The following is a 19439-nucleotide window of genomic DNA, read 5'->3' as shown; positions in this document are numbered from 1 at the left end:
TATGCTTTTCGAAGTTCATATGAGTGAGGATTTGTGGGGAATTTAACCTCTCACTAACAAAAAAACCATGTTGCTTTGATTGCAGGTGTAAGAAGCGATTCCTAAAATTTGACCAAGATAACAAAGGCTTCATTACTACATTGGATGTGCAGCGCGTGCTGGAGGTCAGTTGTCTTCTGTTATCAGATTAATCAGAGCATGTATAGAATGTACCAATTCGAGCCAAACTCCAATGTTGTCACAAAGTACATTTTTTTAATTTCCGAGTGCCGTGTTAAAGTTGAAATCAGGTTTTGAATACAATTGCTTAGGTCCTCCAGTCAAGCTGTTGGAAATGCTAAACAACCAACTCTGTATGTGGGCTAAGGCTAATAATATAAGTTCATACACCGAGAAAAAAGCTGTGGGTGCTTTTCTCACTCTATGACATCCAACCTATTAAAAATTGCAGGTGATTGTCTCATTCAATCACATAAAGAACGAAATGCTATCCCTTACTTGCAATGACAGATACCCCAAGTGAGATACCCCAAGCCTACACTGTTACATCGCCTTACTTCACAATTGGTTGCAGATGCATGATAAACATTTGCCAACAAACTGGGAGGACTGAGAGAAAAAAATTGCATGGGTGTTAAATTCCGAAATCGGCCATGAAGTCCAGCATAAACAAATGTGCCATAACATAAGTAAAAACAGAATCAACGAGAGCAGCACTCTGGAGAGCGCATATCTCCGCCAGGCTGAACAGTTTACATTTTGCATCCTACTGATGGGCAGAATCTGGATCCGGACCTTCAAAATCTAATTGGCTTGTCCTTGACAAACACCCAACTCATCCACCAAGTTTTGTCCGAATCCATCCACAACTTTTTGAGATATCATGCTGTATATCGTTTTTGGCCCTATTTCTCAATGGTGAAAAATCACTTTAAAAATTTAAAAATAATTCTCATATCCGGATGCCGATCTTCACCAAAATCTAATCAATTCATCCTTGTCACACACACACAAAACCTGTCCACCAAGTTTCGTCCGAATCCATCAACAACTTTTTGAGTTATCCTGTTCACAGACGGACAGTGGTGAAAACATAACCTCTGCCCACCTTCGTTGGCAGAGGTAATCAATAGGACAGTGTACAGAACTCTGCTTTACGTGTATTGACAGGAATGACAAAAACTACAGTAGTGAACGATCTGCAGTAGATGATAGGTGTGAATACTATAATAGACGGTCAAATCTTCTGTCAGTAAAACCAGTGGCCTGTGTGATCCTGAATCCCAATCGTCCTTTTCATTGCATTCACATCACAGGTGAACAATGGTTGAGGAGTATAACATCATGGTATCATGGTACATTATTACACTATAAAAGATATACCCCTTGCTGTGCATGAGTTATCGACTGCAGAACATAGTGTCGCAATACATTGAGAAAGATCTGACTCACACGATCAACCTTGGCCTTAGATAATATTGAGAAAGAGTTGGCAGAGGTAATACACTAAGGTAGCAAACATCATCCTGAAATGTAACATCGGGGTGATACACACAGACGTCTCACTTACTGAGACTTCACTTCATGGGAAAGAGCTGTTTGGCAACACGAACATCTTATATTTGAGAGATGTTGGGGGAAAGACAACCTCATTCCATGCAGAAAATGTTGCCGATGCTTTAGCTGGATAACAAGCCTTACTACTCGGTATCATGTTGTGAGATTGATGAACTCTGAGCTTCGCCCTCGCCAGAACCGTTGAACCAGCAGAATGTGCCCGGATTAGCTGGTTCTACCCATTTGCAGCTTTTACATAAGCTCACAGAGTCAATCCTGAATGTACTGAACAGAGAATCCATGATTATCTCGGCATGCCAGTATCCTGTTGGCTATGTAGTGCCATTCATCTCCATCTGTGGTCATGTGATATCTGTGGTCACGTGGAAACTTTATTCCATGTCGCAACACAATAATTATTCTGACAGAGTTCACATGAGACCAAAGGCAACATTCTTTTTAAGGGGTGGTTAGTTTAGTTGACGATGTGTGCCAGATCATCTCCATCTGCAGCAGTAACAACAGTAACAAACTACCAATGAGATTAATTGGCTTTTTTCTCCTGTTTTATGCACAATATTGGCACAGGCATTCATTTACATCAGTGTACGTCTACGTTAATTACAATGACATTTGTGGGCAATGTAAAAAATATTGTCGTGTCCAGGTCAATTAACACCGACACTGGACGGATGGGCCGAACAGGCTTTTTTACTCCCTCAGACTGCGTTCAATTAATGGCAAATTTATGAGCGCAAGAACTTTGGAGAAACACAAGAACCTTCACTCTTGTTTATAAAACAAACAACAGGTTTATTTCCCATAACCAAAGAGAAAGAACCAGTGGATGGTGATCCCGAGGCGACGACACTGGGTTGGGATAGGACGAAGGGAATACAATTTATAAATAACTTTATACATTGAGAATAGAAGAAATCTCAATAAACTAAGGTGCCTCACTCCAGACTCGATCACAGAAGGGAAAGGGACAAAACCAGGGGACTTAGCTCTGGTGGTATCAGGTGGAAGGATGGGCATGGGGCAGCCACGAGCAGGCAATGAGGAAGACGATGGGCAAGATGACGAACAGGCACAGTGCTTCAGCAGGCAAGCAAGACTATCTCCTCCGAACTCTTTTTCTTCAGATCCCCACATACCTCTCACACACGCACTGCCGCTGCGCAATCTTCGGCTCCTCCCTCTTCTCCCTGGGCAACATTCCGCCCTCAAGGTTTACATGGGGGGTTATGCACACCATTTCCTTAACCATAAATTCCCATTTAATTATCACCATGCACCACCCCTTTTATGGTGCGCATTCAAACAAAATGATCCGACAGCTGATGTGTCCCTAATTATTACATCTAGATTGGCGAGCTACTCATACACGGTCCATGCTACTCTATACATTCCTATCTGCTTTATGGTAATATCTACCCCCCCCCAACCTCATCTCCCCACAAATGTAACAATATGATGCAGATGGGATTTGAACCTGGGTTTGCTTCATTATGAGGTAAGGGAACGCTAACAGGCCAGATTTTGAACAAACACTGATTTAAGACACTCAGCCAGATCTCTAGCACTCAGCCATTATGATTTTTGAGTTGAGTAGGGGAATGAAAAGGGAGCACACGCTAGAGACAGACTTCAGGTGTCACCAGTATTTTGAAGGAGGTCACAGGTTGGTGTGTTCCGCCATAGATTTCCCAGTTGATGTTATCTGGCTTGCTTTGAGGATGGACACGCAATTGTTGCAAGACTTGCAGGATGACCTCAGGTTGCTCAGCTTGGTTGGGCGATAGCCTTCCATGATGAGAGAGTAAGCTGCTTGATAACCAATGCCACTCATATGATTCAGATTACCAGAGCCAGTAATCCAGATAAATAGCTGCTGCTGAGAACAAAACTTACTCTGGGCAAAATTCCCTGTAACAATTTTGGCATTGATGTTTTTGCCAATCCTGTCAGCAGAGCATTAAAATTCAACTTTATTCAATCTCTGAACACCCTAAGATTTATTTTTTTGATTGTTCTTTTTTTTTCCTTTTTTTGTATACCTTGTCGAGGCTCGTATGAGAGCTAACACAACGCACAACAAGGGGGGCATGAGACAAGAGGGGCGGGAGTGGGAAGGACAAAACAGTGGGGAACAGACACATTAGAAGATCTGTGGAAGGGAGAGGGATGGGACGGGGAACATGGGGAAGGGAAGATGGACATTACAGGGACTTTCAGGAAGGAAAGCAGGGGAATTGAAGGAAGTTTGTCTTGGGTGGATTATCGGGGGTAGAAAAGATCGAGGATTTGGATGGGGGATGATAAGAGGTGGTGGTGAACAGCTGTTTTGAAAGCCTGGAGGGAAGAATGGGAAAGAATAGAGTGAGGGAGTTTATTCCAAAGGTGGGAAAAAGAGGAATGAAAGAGTGACGGTGAGCAGTGATTCATGATTTTGGTAGTTTTACCAGAAGGGGGTTGTTGGCGGACCTTGAGCGCCCTGTGGAAATGTGGTAGGGACAAATCTCAGAGAGAGCAGGGGGGTAAGGCTGGAGAGGAGACGGTAGAAGACAGAAAGACCACCGACCAACCTGCGGTGATTGAGTGAGAGGCCCAAAGACTCAGCTTCATTGCGGGAGATGCCGATGATCCTAAATGCCCTGGTTTCGACAGCGTGAAGCCGAGAAAGGTGGGAGGCAGGAGCACCAGCCCAGAGGGGAGAGCAATACTCCATCAGGCTCCGGACAAAAGCTTTGTAAGTGGTCAGGAGCTCAAAAGGGCCGAGGACGGACTTTGCACGACAGAGGATTCCCAGTCGGCGACTGGCTTTGGAGCCAATTTTGAAATGTGACTTTCCCAGGAAAGGTCATGGCAGACAGTGAGACCCAGAAGCTTGAAAGAAAAGACTTTTTCCAGAGGATTGTTGAGAAAGTGGATGGGGGGGTTCTAAACGGTCCTTTCGAAGAGACATAGTGAGAGTGTGAGATTTGTCCGGATTGAAAGACATGTTCCATGTGTTGGACCAGTTTGTGATTTTATCCAAATCTGCAGTGAGCGAAGAAGCTGCTGCTTGCCGGTCTGAGGGATGACAGATGGTACGGCAGAGGGTGGAGTCATCAGCAAAGAGATATCGAGGATTTTCCAGAGAGTCGGAGAGATCATTGATGAAAACCAGAAAAATAACAGGGCCCAGAACGCTGCCTTGAGGAACTCCAGCCTGGACAGGAAGAGAGGATGAAAGAACTCCATTTAGGGCCACACGTTAACTGCGACAGGAGAGGAAGTCTGCGAGCCATGAGTGGAAATGGCCTTGGATACCATGGGAAGAGAGTTTGGTGAGTAGGGCAGGGTGCCAGACTGTGTCAAAAGCACGTGATATGTCCAGGGATACGGCTCGGATTTCCTATCTGGCATTGAGGACCTCCATCCATTGATGGGAGAGCAGAAGCAGCATATCCAGGGTAGAGTGACCTGCTCTGAAACCAAATTGATGATCGGAAATCAAGCCATTGGAGAAGAGGAAGGATTTCATGTCTGAAGCGATGATGGATTCCATAACCTTGCTGATGATTGGGAGAAGGCTGATTGGTCTGTAGTTGCAGGGATCTGGTTTTGCACCTTTTTATGCAGGGAAGTGATGTTTGCAGATTTCCAAGCAGATGGCAGATAACCTTGAGCAAATGAGAGGGTGAATAGAACAGAGACAGGGTGAGCAAGAGCAGAAGAGCAGGCTTTGAGGACATGTGGGCTGATGCTGTCTGGACCAGTTGCAGAATCTGAGTCAAGGTTTGAAAGCAAGCTCTCCACCTTGTTAGGAGAAAAGGACACAGAGTCTAAGGACAGTTGGGTGCGACTGGGTAAGGTGGGTAGTGAAAGTGATGGGTTTAGGACACAAGATTTAGCTGCAAACACCGAGTTTAGGCATTCAGCTTTTTCACGTGCGGTATCAGCAGTGCGGCCATTTGAGGTAATGGAGAGGATGGAGGGGGAACATACACCAGAAACACATTTGATTAAACGCCACTAGGATTTTGAGGAGGGAGAGGTTTGAGAGTTCAGACTTGAGATTTGAGACTTGAGAGTTCAGACAAAAAGATGGTGTCGCTAGTACCCAGAGTGATCTAGCTCAGCTCAGTGGCTGTTTGTCTGAAGTCAAGTTCGGTGTTGTCTCGTGTATTTGACTGCATGTGTGTGCATGATTGGTGTTATAGTTCCTTTGTGAGCTTTAGAGCATGTAGACACAAAAGTAAAGCCCAAAAATTGAATAACTGGGATTGCTGTAAAGACAAATGACATTTGATTGTCCATTGACAATATTATGGATGCGTCTTGCAGAGTACTGGAGATGGGATTGATGAAGACTCATTGCATGAGATTCTGAGTGAAGTCGACTTAAACAAGAATGGTCAAGTGGAGCTCAACGAATTTTTGAAGGTGTGTTCCTCTGGTGTGCCATAATGAAGCATATCACGTGTTTTTACTTGAAATTTTATTTACATCTTCTGTTTGCAAGGTTATTATAGTTAATAAAATAATTATCCTTGCTAACTTCCATACCATTCATTTGAAACCCAGGAGAACCTTGGCATCAGAAATATAGTAATCCTTAAAGGCCCGGTCACACCTTGACGTTTTAGCCAACGTATGCCGATTTTTGAATTTTTTTTCTAAAACGCTGGCACACGTTGAATACGTTATGGGTAAGTTTTGATAACATTGAGAGCACGCTGGCATACGTCGTAGTACGTTGCCATACGTCGTTGTACGTTGGCTTTAAACGTTGTACTTTTTGGTTGTCCTCAAATTTTTTCATGCTTGAAATTTCACGACGTATGCCGGCGTATGACTCACACGTTCCGCTACGCTGGCCACAAGTTGTATGCACGGTCTGCGATCGTTGACAGACATCAACACATGCTACTTGTAAGTTAATCATAAGTTGAGACACGCCGAGGTAATGTTTAGCGTACCCGAAACTTATTTCTAACCTATGATTAACGTGTTGTTGGCACGTTACGCGATCGTTGCCACACATCGACAGACGTTACTTTTAAGTTACTCATAGGCTGAAAGACGTCGGTATAACGGATCGTCCTTGCGTCAGCGTCCACGGCCACGGCCAGGACACTTATTTGCAGCATTCTTCAAACTTTTCTTCGGCATGACGAGGATGTTCACACTTCGATGTCTAGCTTGGCTATGATTCCAATTGTCCATCGGCAGCGTCTATTTAAAATAGTCGAGTTTGAGCGTTTTAACACGTTCAGAAGAAACGATTAAAATTTCCGAGCGCCAGCGTCAAAAAACAAAGGCGAGTGACAGCAACTTAAATCGTTCATTGTAAACAATGAAACTAGCTGAGTGGTACCGTTTAAAAGTCGTTGAGTGTAAAAAAATCCAATTGTTGAGCGCAAGCGTCTACTTTCAATAGTGGAGATGCAGCCATTTAAATCGTTGAGTGGCAGCCTATGAACCTACCCGTGGACACGCGGACGCAAGGAGGATCCATCATAACCCACACCCTCCACCTCACACTCACCTACTACTGCCAACATGAACAAACTACTACTAATACTAATACTAATACTAATACTGATACTGATACTGTTACTGCTGACATGGACATCGACTCAAGGAACTCGAAAACACTGTTGGGTTCCCCTTTTATGAACACCATTTTTATATACCAATTCCCAAAACCGCTGGGAACACGTCTTTATATGGCAGTTGTAAGCTAGAAACACATTCATTTTTTTTTTTTTGTCGACCGGAAGACGTCATTGGAATACGTCTACATACGTCGATGTGTGTTGGGACTACGTAAAGAATTGGTTCAAAGCACGTCAAACATAAGTTAGAAATAAGTTTCGCGTAAAAAACCATTACCGCGACGTGTTTCGACTTATGAGTAGCTTATAAGTAGCCTTTGTGGACGTGTGTAAGCGTCCACATATCGTGTGTAAAACTTATCCCCATCGCATGCGGAACGTGTGTCATACGCCGAGTACGTCGTAAAATTTTGAACATGTTTAAAATTTATTGACGTACTCTACTTACTACAACGTATGATAGCATACTTTAGCGTTGTACTCACGTATACCAAACTTACTCATACCGTATTTGACGTGCCCCCAACGTTTTAGACACATTTTTCTTTGGTCGGCATACGCTGGCAAGATCGCCAAGGTGTGACCGCGATGTTGTCACTTCCATTTCTACGGCAGTTATGATTCGAATCGTTGTGCGTCAGCCTTTTAATAGGCTACGTCACGACATCGTCGGCGATGCGTGCAACGCGCTATGCCGAAGTTAGACTATCGTTGGGCATAGGTTGTGTAGGCCGACAACAGGTTCAGCATTCGTTGGTATGTTATCTATAACACAACGAAACGTTCTGTGTCTATTACCAATACGTTATGCATACGACCAACTCGTTATGAATACGTCCGAATCTTAAAAAAAAAACATCAAAAGTTCAACGTAAGCCAGCGTTTTACATACATTTTAATACGTTGCCATCGTTGGCTAAAACGTCAAGGTGTGACCGGGCCTTAAAATATTGCAGGGGTTACGTTCCGGGCAAATGCCGGGATTGTTAAAACCAATGGCCTTTGGAAAAAGGGGGGTTCGGTTCCTGGGCTTCGAGAAAATATAAAGTAAGGGCGGCGGCAGCCAGAAATTAACACATCTTATATATTATTTCCGAGTTTGTGGTTTCGTGTCGCGCTATCTTCGACTTTGTTCTGCGCTCGAGTAACGTGATATTCGGCTTAAATTATCTCAAAGACCATATGAGGTGCATGGTACAAAAAAAAAGAAAATAAAATGGTTCTGAAACAGTGAAATCGTATTCCACTTACTGCATTAAAGTAAAATTACTACTGATACTCTGCATCAGTTCCTTTCTCAAACACACCCACCCCAACATGTCGCGCAGAGCGTGGGTTATGCTAGTCACAATTGAAATTAACATGTAAAATATATAAAGCATGTTAACATTGAAATAAACATGTAAATACAATAAATACAGTGGAAAATACTGTAAACAAAAACACAAGACTTACTTTTTATATATATTTCAAAACAACGAGGTGATTTTTTACAAAACAGCGAGGTAGGTGAGGGTAAGAATATTACACACTCTGCCCTAAATATAAAACACAAGATTTAGCTCGGGATGATGATGATGCTGTTGGAGCGGGGAAGGGGGAGCGGGAGTGGGATTCAGTGATCGGAAGAGTAGCATTACTTTTATGACTTAGTCGCCTGCTGCATTGCCACAGAGGAAAAGGGTAAGTCGATCCTTAACCACATTACCTTGAACAGATTTTTCCTGCTTGGAGAGGAAGGTATCAGATGGCATCCTCTTCCACAATAATCCCGTCTCGTTGGCGTTCAAACCTGCTCCTGCATAAATCCGTTCGCCTCAATTAGTTCCATGAGCTGCGGCGGGTAGTTTTTTGCAGCAACATGGTCTGCCGATGCTGCTTCGCCGACTAATTTTACATGATGGAGGCTGAATCTTATTTTGAATTTCTCAAACCAGCCCATGCTCACGTGGAACTTGTGGGTAGCCGTGATTGAACTGGAGCCTTCGGCTTCGGTTGCCTCGTGGAAACGTTGGTAAATTCACAATAACGTCTACCATATCACCGGTCCACTCAAAGGCACTTTTTTTTTCTGTGTTTCGTCCTCGATCCACACATTAACGGCTTTTTCCATCCTTTCAATGTGAGGGTCACAGGACTGGAATGACACTTTTGCATTTTGAGTAGCACTGGCAGAGACACTTGCTTGGATATTTGACTCACTTTGATGGACACGACGCACAGTCAATTCATTGATCCCGTAATGGCGACCAACGGATTCTGCACTTTGACCTCTTGCCAATCTATCAAATAACTCAATTTTTTTTTGCACAACGTTGTAACCTTTTGGCACAATTAATTTTGTCCATTATCTTATGTTTGGGCTCATTAAAAATAGTGCATGAGATGCAACAAAAGGCTCACATTGGGAGGTAATTGTGCACACGGACACAAACGATGATTCGTCTCAACTCAAAAACCACAATTGGCCGAAATGCAATCCCGCAGTAACTAAATCGGAACACAATAGGTTGCCCGCAGAAGGTCGAAATCTGCGATATTCAAACCCGCGATATTTGAGGGTGTACTGTATAGCTTTCTGCATTTTGCTCTAAATATGATTGATATCGCTTTTATTTAGTACTAGCAAATATAACCCGTTGGTTCACTGATGGGAACATTAAGGGGGAGGGAGAGAGGGGAAGGAGAGAGAGTGGAGGGTGGGGGCAGAGAGAGGAGGGTGGGGGCAGAGAAAGGAGGATGGGGCAGAGAGAGGATGGAGGGGGAGATAAATGGGGGTGGGGGCTGGAGAGAGGATGGAGGGGGTAAACAGAGGAGGGAGAGGGAGCTAGGAGGGGCTGAGGAAGGGGGGAAGAGTGAGGAAAGGTGGTGGGGAGAGCGATTCCTCACCAAACTAATAATAACAATATCCCCCTTCCGCCACGCGGCTGGGGATAAAAAGCAAAAACATGCATACGGCTTGTGTGCATATATAATACATCGTGTTAATATACCTGGGATCATTCCAATTGCACTGGGCCATGGACTGACACCCACAGGGCCGGCGCCAGACTATTTTGCGCACTCGCAAGGCCAGCTACTTGCACCCCCCCCCCAAAAAAAAAATTGCCAACTTTGATTTTTAAAAACATGCTTTGTAGAAAAAAATTAAAAGCACAAAACTTGAAACTGCTAAAAAAATTTTACCACAATATTTTGCTTCCAATCAGACAGAAACAAACAGAGTTAAAAACGTCTCATAAAAGTTTCAATTTCAGACGCATCAAAATCTCACTTTGCGTGCCTTTTCCTTTGCAAGAAGAATAGATAGATAAAGAAAGAAACAGTATTGTTAGTGTTGTAAACAATAAACTGGTTCTGAACTAACAATGAACTATAAACTATTATGAACAATGAAATATAATATTTTCCTTTTATTATGTTTTCTTAAAACAATAATTTGCATTAAACTGTGACAATTAAAGGTCAGTAATGCACCCCTCTGAGGTCTGCGCCCAAGGCGGCTGCCTAGTTGGCCTTATGGTAGTGCCGGCCCTAGACACCCAGACCTCAAGCCTGAGGCCGACCATCTGTGATGCTTCGCAAAATGGTGGTGCATGATTTTGATTGTAGGCGGAGTCAGGCAAGCTGTCCAATTCATCCAATAGGGTGAAGGCAGTCCATCGGCACATCCGTACATACATACATACATACATACTTCCTCAGGCCAACAGACCCCAAGCTTCAGCACATATTTGCTTTTATTCCCATCTCTGCTTTTATTCTCAAGGCGACAATTATTTTCTATTTTCCGGTCACAGGCCTGTGGGAAGAGTCAATTGAGGATGTTTTTTTTTTGTGCCGACCTTAAGTATGTGTATGTGGGTGGTTAAATGCGCATGTTCGTTCTTATTTTTGTGTTTCTGTCTTCATGTTGGACATGGTGACGTGTGGATTGCATGATTAGTGGAGGTTCCGTCGTGTTGTGAATGTGTGGGTGTGTTGCTGGGGATCGAGCATAATTTTTTTTTCTCACCTTGCCCAACTATCTGCACCATCTAGTGCTTTTCATCTAGTTTTTCCATTTGTATCAAAGGAGTGTATTGTGTGGGCGTGTCCATGGTTTCCCCAGTTCAACCACCCTCTCGGCTCTTGACGTGCCATGCCTCCAGAATCAACGTGTCGTTTGTTGGATGTCGTGTCCAACACACGGGTCCCATCCAAGTCAAATCTGTGGCCAGATTGCAGGCAATGTCATGCTATAGCTGACTGTGTCACCTTCCCGTGGCAGACTGTATGCGTTACCGAGTATCACCTTCCTTTAAGGCTTAATATACCTATTACCCCTTCTTCTTCTTCTTCTTCTTCCCCATAAATGTAACAATATCCTTGCTAATACAGCATATACTGTATTAAATGTAACTTGTTTATGCTGTGCATTTTCGTTTACTCTGCCCCATTTATAGCTCATGAGTGCAATCAAGATGGGTTCTGTATCTGGCAGTCGTTTTGCTTCACTAATGAAGATTGCTGAGCAATCCATCCCAGATTCATCTCCAACACGCTCTGCCATCCCAGTTGCGCGCAGTGGCGGAGGAGTCTAAAGGCTCCTTTGAGAAACTTAAAGCAATCGCTTCCACTCCGGAATCTTTCTGAAAATGTCACGTCACCTTCACCATGTCTTTATATACTGCGCACTTGAGCCAATTTACAGGAGAGCTAACGGTGAGTTAAAATTTTAATCAGGGATGTATCAAAGTAGTTTGAGTTTAGTTGTATAAAATAATGTATCGCGTGTGCATTCGTTCTGATCATCTGGAGCTTTTACAAATTTCAACAAGCATTGCAATTTGCAGTGAGGCTCATCTAATTTGTAGCTGTACCTTGAAAGCAAATCTGCTGTGCCAAAAAAGGGACACATTTAAACTGCCCTTCTACTTTGATAATGCATAATTATTCATATAATGCAAAATATATATGATCATATTAAAATTGGATGTTTTTTTTTCTCAGTCTTACAATCATTTTACTGTTTTTTTTTTTCACAATTTCATCTCAAACAATGAACCTATTTGTGGTAGATACTTCAAAACGAATCCACACTTTGCTGTTCATGAATTGCTTTATTTAGATTGCTATTTCAATAGCACATGTAATCATATTCAGCACAAGATGTAAATGAAATTGTTCAAACGCTATTTATTAGTCGATATGCACAATTTATAATTTTTCTTTCTGAAAGCTGTGACGTGTCGTCATATTCTAAAACAACGTAGCATTTACCTTTGTATGTCTTCCACCCGGCTTCACTGACAGGATGAGTTGTGCAATGCTGTGTTATTAAGACGTAACATCATCTGGTGGAACATTTCACTGGGTGTTTGCCATTTTGTCATGATAACATCTTGTATACTAGTCCTTTTCGACATCTCCAGCACTTAAAAGTTACCTCTTCGCAAAAGATTCCACAACTCTGTTATACCACAACAATTTCTCTCTGTCACAAGATGTGAAAGCAGAAACATTTTCAGACCTTCCTTTCAAATGCTTATTTTTTTCCGTGCGATTTTTGGATTCCCCGCCAGAGGTGTACAATTAAAGAATGTACATAAAATTGGCAACAGTAAATTTGCCAAATATTCTGCAGTGTAGAAATACAGTGGGGTGCTCTGGATAAGCAATTGAACAACTGCAGATAATCATATGGTTTCTTGTTTACGGCTACAAACATGATATTACAATGACCATCGTCGCATTGATTAAGCATGCACCTTCTTTCACAGTCATTTGATTTCATAACGTGGTGAGTGTACTTTTGTGGTTTCTCAAATGTTCTTGAATGGAGAGGGATTATTCATTGCTGAAAATAATGTAGATTTTAAAAGTTTATCCTCAAATGTGATTGTTGTAAGCATGCATGGCAAAAGTTGAGAGATCATAGGAACAATAGTATGTGGAAAGGAGTGGGGAAGGGGAAAAAAATCCCATGTATCTCTGACATTAATGGTTATATCTAGCTAATTTGCATTGCATTGGACCAATAAAAAAATCTTTCACTTGCATATGGTTGTCACTGATGGTTTTAAGATACCAGCTGTTTGGTTGATCTGATAGATATACAACAAGTGTGCTTACACCTTGGCTATAGTTATTGCATAATATGCACTCTGTCTCCCTCTGAAAACATCCATTGTCCGTCATTATTGTGTTTGCTTGAAGGAAAGTCTCATCGAAAAATTTGGACAAATATTTTATGACATAAAAGACCATCTCTACTAATAAAATGCTGTGTGTGTGTGTGTGTGTGTGTGTGTGTGTGTGTGTGTGTGTGTGTGTGTGTGTGTGTGTGTGTGTGTGTGTGTGTGTGTGTGTGTGTGTGTGTGTGTGTGTGTGTGTGTGTGTGTGAGTGTCAGTGTCTCCTCCATAACTCGAAAACTCTAAAACCTCGCAGCCTGAAACTTTGCATGCATACTAGGAAAACTCCGTGGAAGTGCAAAAGTGAAAATTGGATGTTTGGGTTAATTAAAACACCTATTTTGAAGATAATTAATGACCTTATTTAATTAATCCTCGGCCGCCTCTTTCTCTGGGTCTTAAGGCGTCTCCTGGATAACCTCGCTGGGGTCTGAAGCCGCCATGTTTTTTGGCCTGCTCAACCATGCCTTGACTTGGAACAGGCCGCAGCTAATTCTTAACGATAAAGTTGTTGTTTTCGCTTTCCTCACTGATATTATCGAATGTTTGTTCATCATAGCTACGAATCACTGGGTACATTGCAATGCTTAATGACATCCGGAGACGTCAGCGTTCGTGGCTTGAACACTTTCAGGCGTTCCGGGAGGTGTATGTTTAATGTGTAGCTAATCGCGTGCCAAACTAGGCGTTTCTTAACAACCGTTTCGTTGGAGTGCTTGCTTGAGTGCTTAAGCCACTTTTCGAGTGCTCTCCAAGCTGCTTGGTTGTTCGTTTCGGGGAAAAGTATCCATGCTGTCAAGGGAACATCGATTAGACAGACGTACGTTTCTGCCTGTGTTGGGCCCTGAGGTGCCGTGCGGTTGGATGGTGTCTCAGGAGGTGTCTCATCCGCTGTAAATGTGAAATTTTATTTTTTTACAGGATATCGCTTTATTTAACCTTTTGTGTGATCTAATATAATCCACCCCTCACTTCGACATCGATACATATATAAAAACAATAAGGTCCATCCGACCGCGTGTTTGCCGTGATGTGGTTGTGAAGGCAGAGAGCAGAGATCGACATTTTGTGTTTTGTGCATTGATATATTTTTCAATTGAATTTTGTTAATTTCCCACTTGAATTCCTCTTTCAAAGAACTCTGTTTGAAGGTAAATCTTTATGTTTGTCGTTTTTATGTATTGTATGCGTGTGTACGTTTATAAACTGTATTACCATTATGGAAGTGTGTGTGTGTGTGTGTGTGTGTGTGTGTGTGTGTGTGTGTGTGTGTGTGTGTGTGTGTGTGTGTGTGTGTGTGTGTGTGTGTGTGTGTGTGTGTGTGTGTGTGTGTGTGTGTGTGTGTGTGTGTGTACACATATGTGGATTTCAGAATGTGGAATGGAGACCTCCCAGAGTGGGCTCAAAGTGTCCAGCTTCATTTTGTTCGGGGTCATGATTCACGGACCAAGCTGTGAAGTTTCTTTTGTGTATGTGGGTTTCAGAAGTTGGAACAGATCCCTCCCAGGTCTCGAAGTATCCACCATCAAGCGCGCGTGCGTACGTGTGTGTGTGTCCCGTTGATTGGTATCTACATACGTGGGTTTCAGAATGTGTAATGGAGTCCTCCCAGGGTGGACTCAAACTCATCTTCATTTCAGTAAGCGGTCACGATTCATGGACCAAGTTGTGAAGTTTTCTGTTCTCAAAGTTTTGTGCCGAAGGCTCTCTTCAGGATCGTCGCTGAGCCACCGACAGCTTCTAACTGTAGATCGTTCGTAATAATATTCACAGGGATGGTTTTTCGCTCACCTGTAATGTAGTTCCAGGGATATTATGGGATGGCGCGTCGCCCTTGCAACGTCTTCCACAAATACAACTTCTTCACAGAAACTACACTTATACAATTTCAATGAAATTTGACCACAACTTTCATCACCTGTGATGGCATAAAAAACCAGAGTTGGTGTCAAAGCCACCCAATGCTCGCCTGTTTATACATTTATCGTTTTTAAAAGACTAGTGTAATAATATTTTTTATAAAGTATTGCAGTGAATTCTGATCCAAATAATTTAAAAGCAATATATGTATTTGTATGTTGTAATCAGTAAAAAATAGTGTGGTAGATAAAAACATTAGAAAGGAAATAACTTGCACCAAAAACTTTAACATTTTCACGCTCACGCTCACGCTCACGCTCACGCCGGGGGTATCGCTATATCTCTCTGTTCTTCGAACAGGCGAGCTAAAGAAGGGGTCGGAAGGGGTCTACAAAGGGAGATTACAGGGTGGGGGGAGGGGGGAGTGGTTGGGGAGAGCGAGTTGCATCCCCAAAGAGAAAATTGCTTTTTTCTCGAACAATACAATTCCGATGAAACTTCACGCCAACCTTCATCACCCATGATCCACCAAGGTTTGTTTATGACATGAGGAAAATCTGGCTCGAAGAGGATTTAAGGGGGGTTGTCCCCCAAAATATGTATTTGCTTTCTTCTCAGAAGCTACACACGCAATTCCGATGAAACTTCACCACCATCTTCACCACCTGTGATGTACCAAAATTTATTCACGACATTAAAATATTGGGGTCGAGGAGGGTTTATGGGGAGAGGCGTATTGGCCCCCAAAATATGCATTTGCTTTCTTCTCAAACTACACGCATAATTCAAAAGAAACTTGACCACCATCTTCATCACCCATGATGTACCAAAGTTTGTTCACGTCATGAAAAAATAATGGGTTCCAAGGGGTTCTCGGGGGGGGGGGGGTTGGCCCCAAAATATGTATTTACTTTCCTTTCTGAAGCCACAGACACAATTTCGATGAAACTTGACCACAACATTTATCACCCGTGATGGACCAAGGTTTGTTCATGGCATTAAAAAAATAATCCATAGGTATTTACTTTATTCTCCGTTATATATTTGGTGGGTCATCCATGCCTACCAGTGGTTTTCTGATTTTCTTATCCAGCCATGACCAGGTGAGTGCCCAGGGGTTACTGCCCCTATATTTAATATCTCTGTGAGGTTATTTGTCATCATTCCTGTAGGTCCAGCTATCACTGGTACAACTTTGGAATTCTTCAGCTCCAGGATCTTCTCCCTTCATTCTTGAGATCTTGGTGTTTGGTCATTTTCTTGATTTCTTCATCGTTTAGTTCAAAATCACTGATATTAACACCTCAATAAGCAATGCCTTCTCCTCTTCTTTTTGTACCTAAGTATGATATCTGGTCGCAATGCTTTGTTTCAATGTTCACACTCGATGGGATCATTAGGTCATACATGAGCGGTAGGTACTTCCATGTTTTCAGTGATTACTTTTTGTTCATGTTCCCACAAATTTTCTGGAACTGGGATATCAATTTTTTGCAGATGTGCCAGTTGATTACATTATAAACTCTGTTGTGTGTACAGCTGTTCTGACGTGTGTGTGTGTGTGTGTGTGTGTGTGTGTGTGTGTGTGTGTGTGTGTGTGTGTGTGTGTGTGTGTGTGTGTGTGAGTGTGTGTGTGTGTGTGTGTGTGTGTGTGTGTGTGTGTGTGTGTGTGTGTGTGTGTGTGTGTGTGTGTGGTCATTAAGCATAACATATCATCCTCTTTACTAACCCCACCTCCACCCCTCACCTTTCTCTCTTTTATTTTTCATAATTCTCTCTCTCTCTCTCTCTCTCTCTCTCTCTCTCTCTCTCTCTCTCTCTCTCTCTCTCTCTCTCTCTCTCTCTCTCTCTCTCTCTCTCTCTCTCTCTCTCTCTCTCTCTCTCTCTCTCTCTCTCTCTCTCCCTCTCCCTCTCCCTCTCCCTCTCCCTCTCCCTCTCCCTCTCCCTCTCCCTCTCCCTCTCCCTCTCCCTCTCCCTCTCCCTCTCCCTCTCCCTCTCCCTCTCCCTCTCCCTCTCCCTCTCCCTCTCCCTCTCCCTCACCCTCACCCTCTCTCACCCTCTGTCTGTCTGTCTCTCTCTCTCTCTCTCTCTACCCTCTCTCTCTCCCCCTTCCCCCTCTCTCTCCCCTCTATCTCTCCCCCTCCCCCCTCTATCTCTCTCTCCCTCTCTCTCCCCCTCTCTGTCTCCCCCCTCTCTCTCTCTCCCCCTCTCTCTCTCTCCCCCTCTCTCTGTCTCCCCCTCTCTCTCTCTCCCCCTCTCTCTCTCTCCCCCTCTCTGTCTCCTCCTCTCTCTCTCTCCCCCTCTCTCTCTCCCCCACTTTCTCCCCCCATATGTGTCTGGATGGTGGTTATGTCAAGGCGGGATTTGTCTCCAGATGTGTCCGGATGGTATTTATTTCCACACGTATCCAGATGGGAGTTTGTCTCCATACCTGTCCGGGTGTTGTCTATGTACGGACGGGAGTTTGTCTCCTGACAGCATGGCTCCGGATGCATCCGGGCAGTGTCTGTCTCCAAACGTTGAAAGTTGAAATATAGTATGACCAGTTGAAAATGGATTTCAGACATTATTTTGTTTCCATCTTCACTGTTATTCTATGCAGAATCATTTTGATGAGACGGTATGAATCGTAATTGACGTTCTACCGCATGTCTGCCTTCCCTGACACTCACCTCTCATTGCCTTCCCTCCCTCCCTTCTCACTCTCTCTCCCTCCCTCCTCACTCCCCCTCCCCCATCTCTTTCCCTCTCCCTCCTCTCTCTTTCCCTCTCTGTCTCCTCAGTCTCCCTCCACCCCAATCACCCCCCTCTATTTTCCCCCCATTTCAGTGTTCCCGTCAGTAAAGCGACAGGTTGTATTTGTTCGTACCCAATAAGCTTGACCGTGTTTTTTTTTTAAGTCTACGTGTTTTATGGCTCATAACGGAACTAACACACACACACACACACACACACACACACACACACACACACACACACACACACACACACACACACACACACACACACACACACACACACACACACACACACACACACACACACAATGGTTGGAGCTTTGAGTGCATGTTCACCGTTGAGACTGAGCGTCACTGCGTAGATTGACGCGACTGTCTGCGCATGCCCACTTCACTTCGTTACCAGTAGCATGGAGGACATTCCGAGGGTGATATTATTTCTTTGTAAACATTTTGAATGTGCATTGAATGAAGGAGTGCTGTGGTCGGTATGGTAAACGTATGGTATAAAAATTCCAGATGGCCCATCCACAACATCAAATTTCATTCGTCACCAAACTACTCAACCGCAGAACTAAGTTATCATTTCCATTCGACGTCCCAACACGTTTCGTTTCCAACTTTCTTACGTTTGCACTTACACAGCAACGCTGAGTTTACACGTAACCATGAAAGGATCACACGCTGTGCTTTATTCCTGCATAATACACGGCGTTTACTCACTTAGGTTTTTAGATCCTCGAGGAGGATCTCCAAGTCTGACTCACGTTGTTGTTCTCCATCTTCTTCTTGTGGACTTTTTTGTTTCACAGCCTACAGTTTTCATCGAAACTTCCTGAAACTTGGCATATATATGTAAAAATACCCTGCACAGACAGTAACCATCTCCGATTTTGGAAATTCTTCCTAGAAAAAAAGTTGACGTCATAATATCGCCACTAATGGAAATCGCCTTTACCATTATCTTCGAAACTAGGCAAGCTCTTTGAATTTTGTTTGTGGGAATCAAGCCGGGCATTAGCACTGATAAATTTATCGCAAACCTGATACATCACAATGACGTCATATTTGGTTTTATGACGTCATCATTAAGAGGACGAGGATCTTAGCTCATTTGAGCTTGTTTGCCAAAGGGTCGTTAATCAACTTCAAAGTCAGAGGCAATAACTTTTAAAATCTATTTCTGATAATAAATGATGAGTCTGTAACCACATTCGACAAGGACACAAGATAGTTTGATATATCAGTTTATTGAAGTGTCCTCGGGCCCATTATTGCCCAGGGGCCCACTGTGGATGTGCAGGTCTTATGGTCCAAAGGCAGTTTGGGGTTTTATAAGAATCGGCCTCATGATGCTGGGAAAGATCCGTGTTCGTGGGAATTTAAAAACCAATCTTATGTTGGAGATGGATATCAGAGAATTTCTTCATTGTCAAACTCAGGATTCCGATCCAATTCCCAACACAAGCTCATTCCCTTCAAAGCCTGCAGCTCCTGATGGTGA

General features: G+C 43.3%; 1 protein-coding gene across 1 annotated transcript in view; it reads left to right on the top strand.

Moving 5' to 3' along the window:
• GPD2 (glycerol-3-phosphate dehydrogenase 2) overlaps positions 1–13204 on the top strand; it is a 323960-nt gene extending 310756 nt beyond the window's left edge. The window contains exons 17-19 of the mRNA XM_085873795.1: positions 86–164; positions 5890–5988; positions 11609–13204. Coding sequence (XP_085729921.1) covers positions 86–164; positions 5890–5988; positions 11609–11746 — 316 coding nt within the window. The 3' untranslated portion in view covers positions 11747–13204. The remainder of the gene's footprint in view (positions 1–85; positions 165–5889; positions 5989–11608) is intronic.
• Positions 13205–19439: the final 6235 nt, after the last annotated feature.

Source organism: Eptatretus burgeri, chromosome 3, assembly GCF_056783735.1.
Source record: "Eptatretus burgeri isolate ZD-2024b chromosome 3, Ebu_testis_v1, whole genome shotgun sequence".
Classification (NCBI taxonomy): domain Eukaryota; kingdom Metazoa; phylum Chordata; class Myxini; order Myxiniformes; family Myxinidae; genus Eptatretus; species Eptatretus burgeri.
The sequence above is the reverse complement of the archived record's forward strand: the minus strand, read 5'-3'. Positions and strand labels throughout refer to the sequence as shown.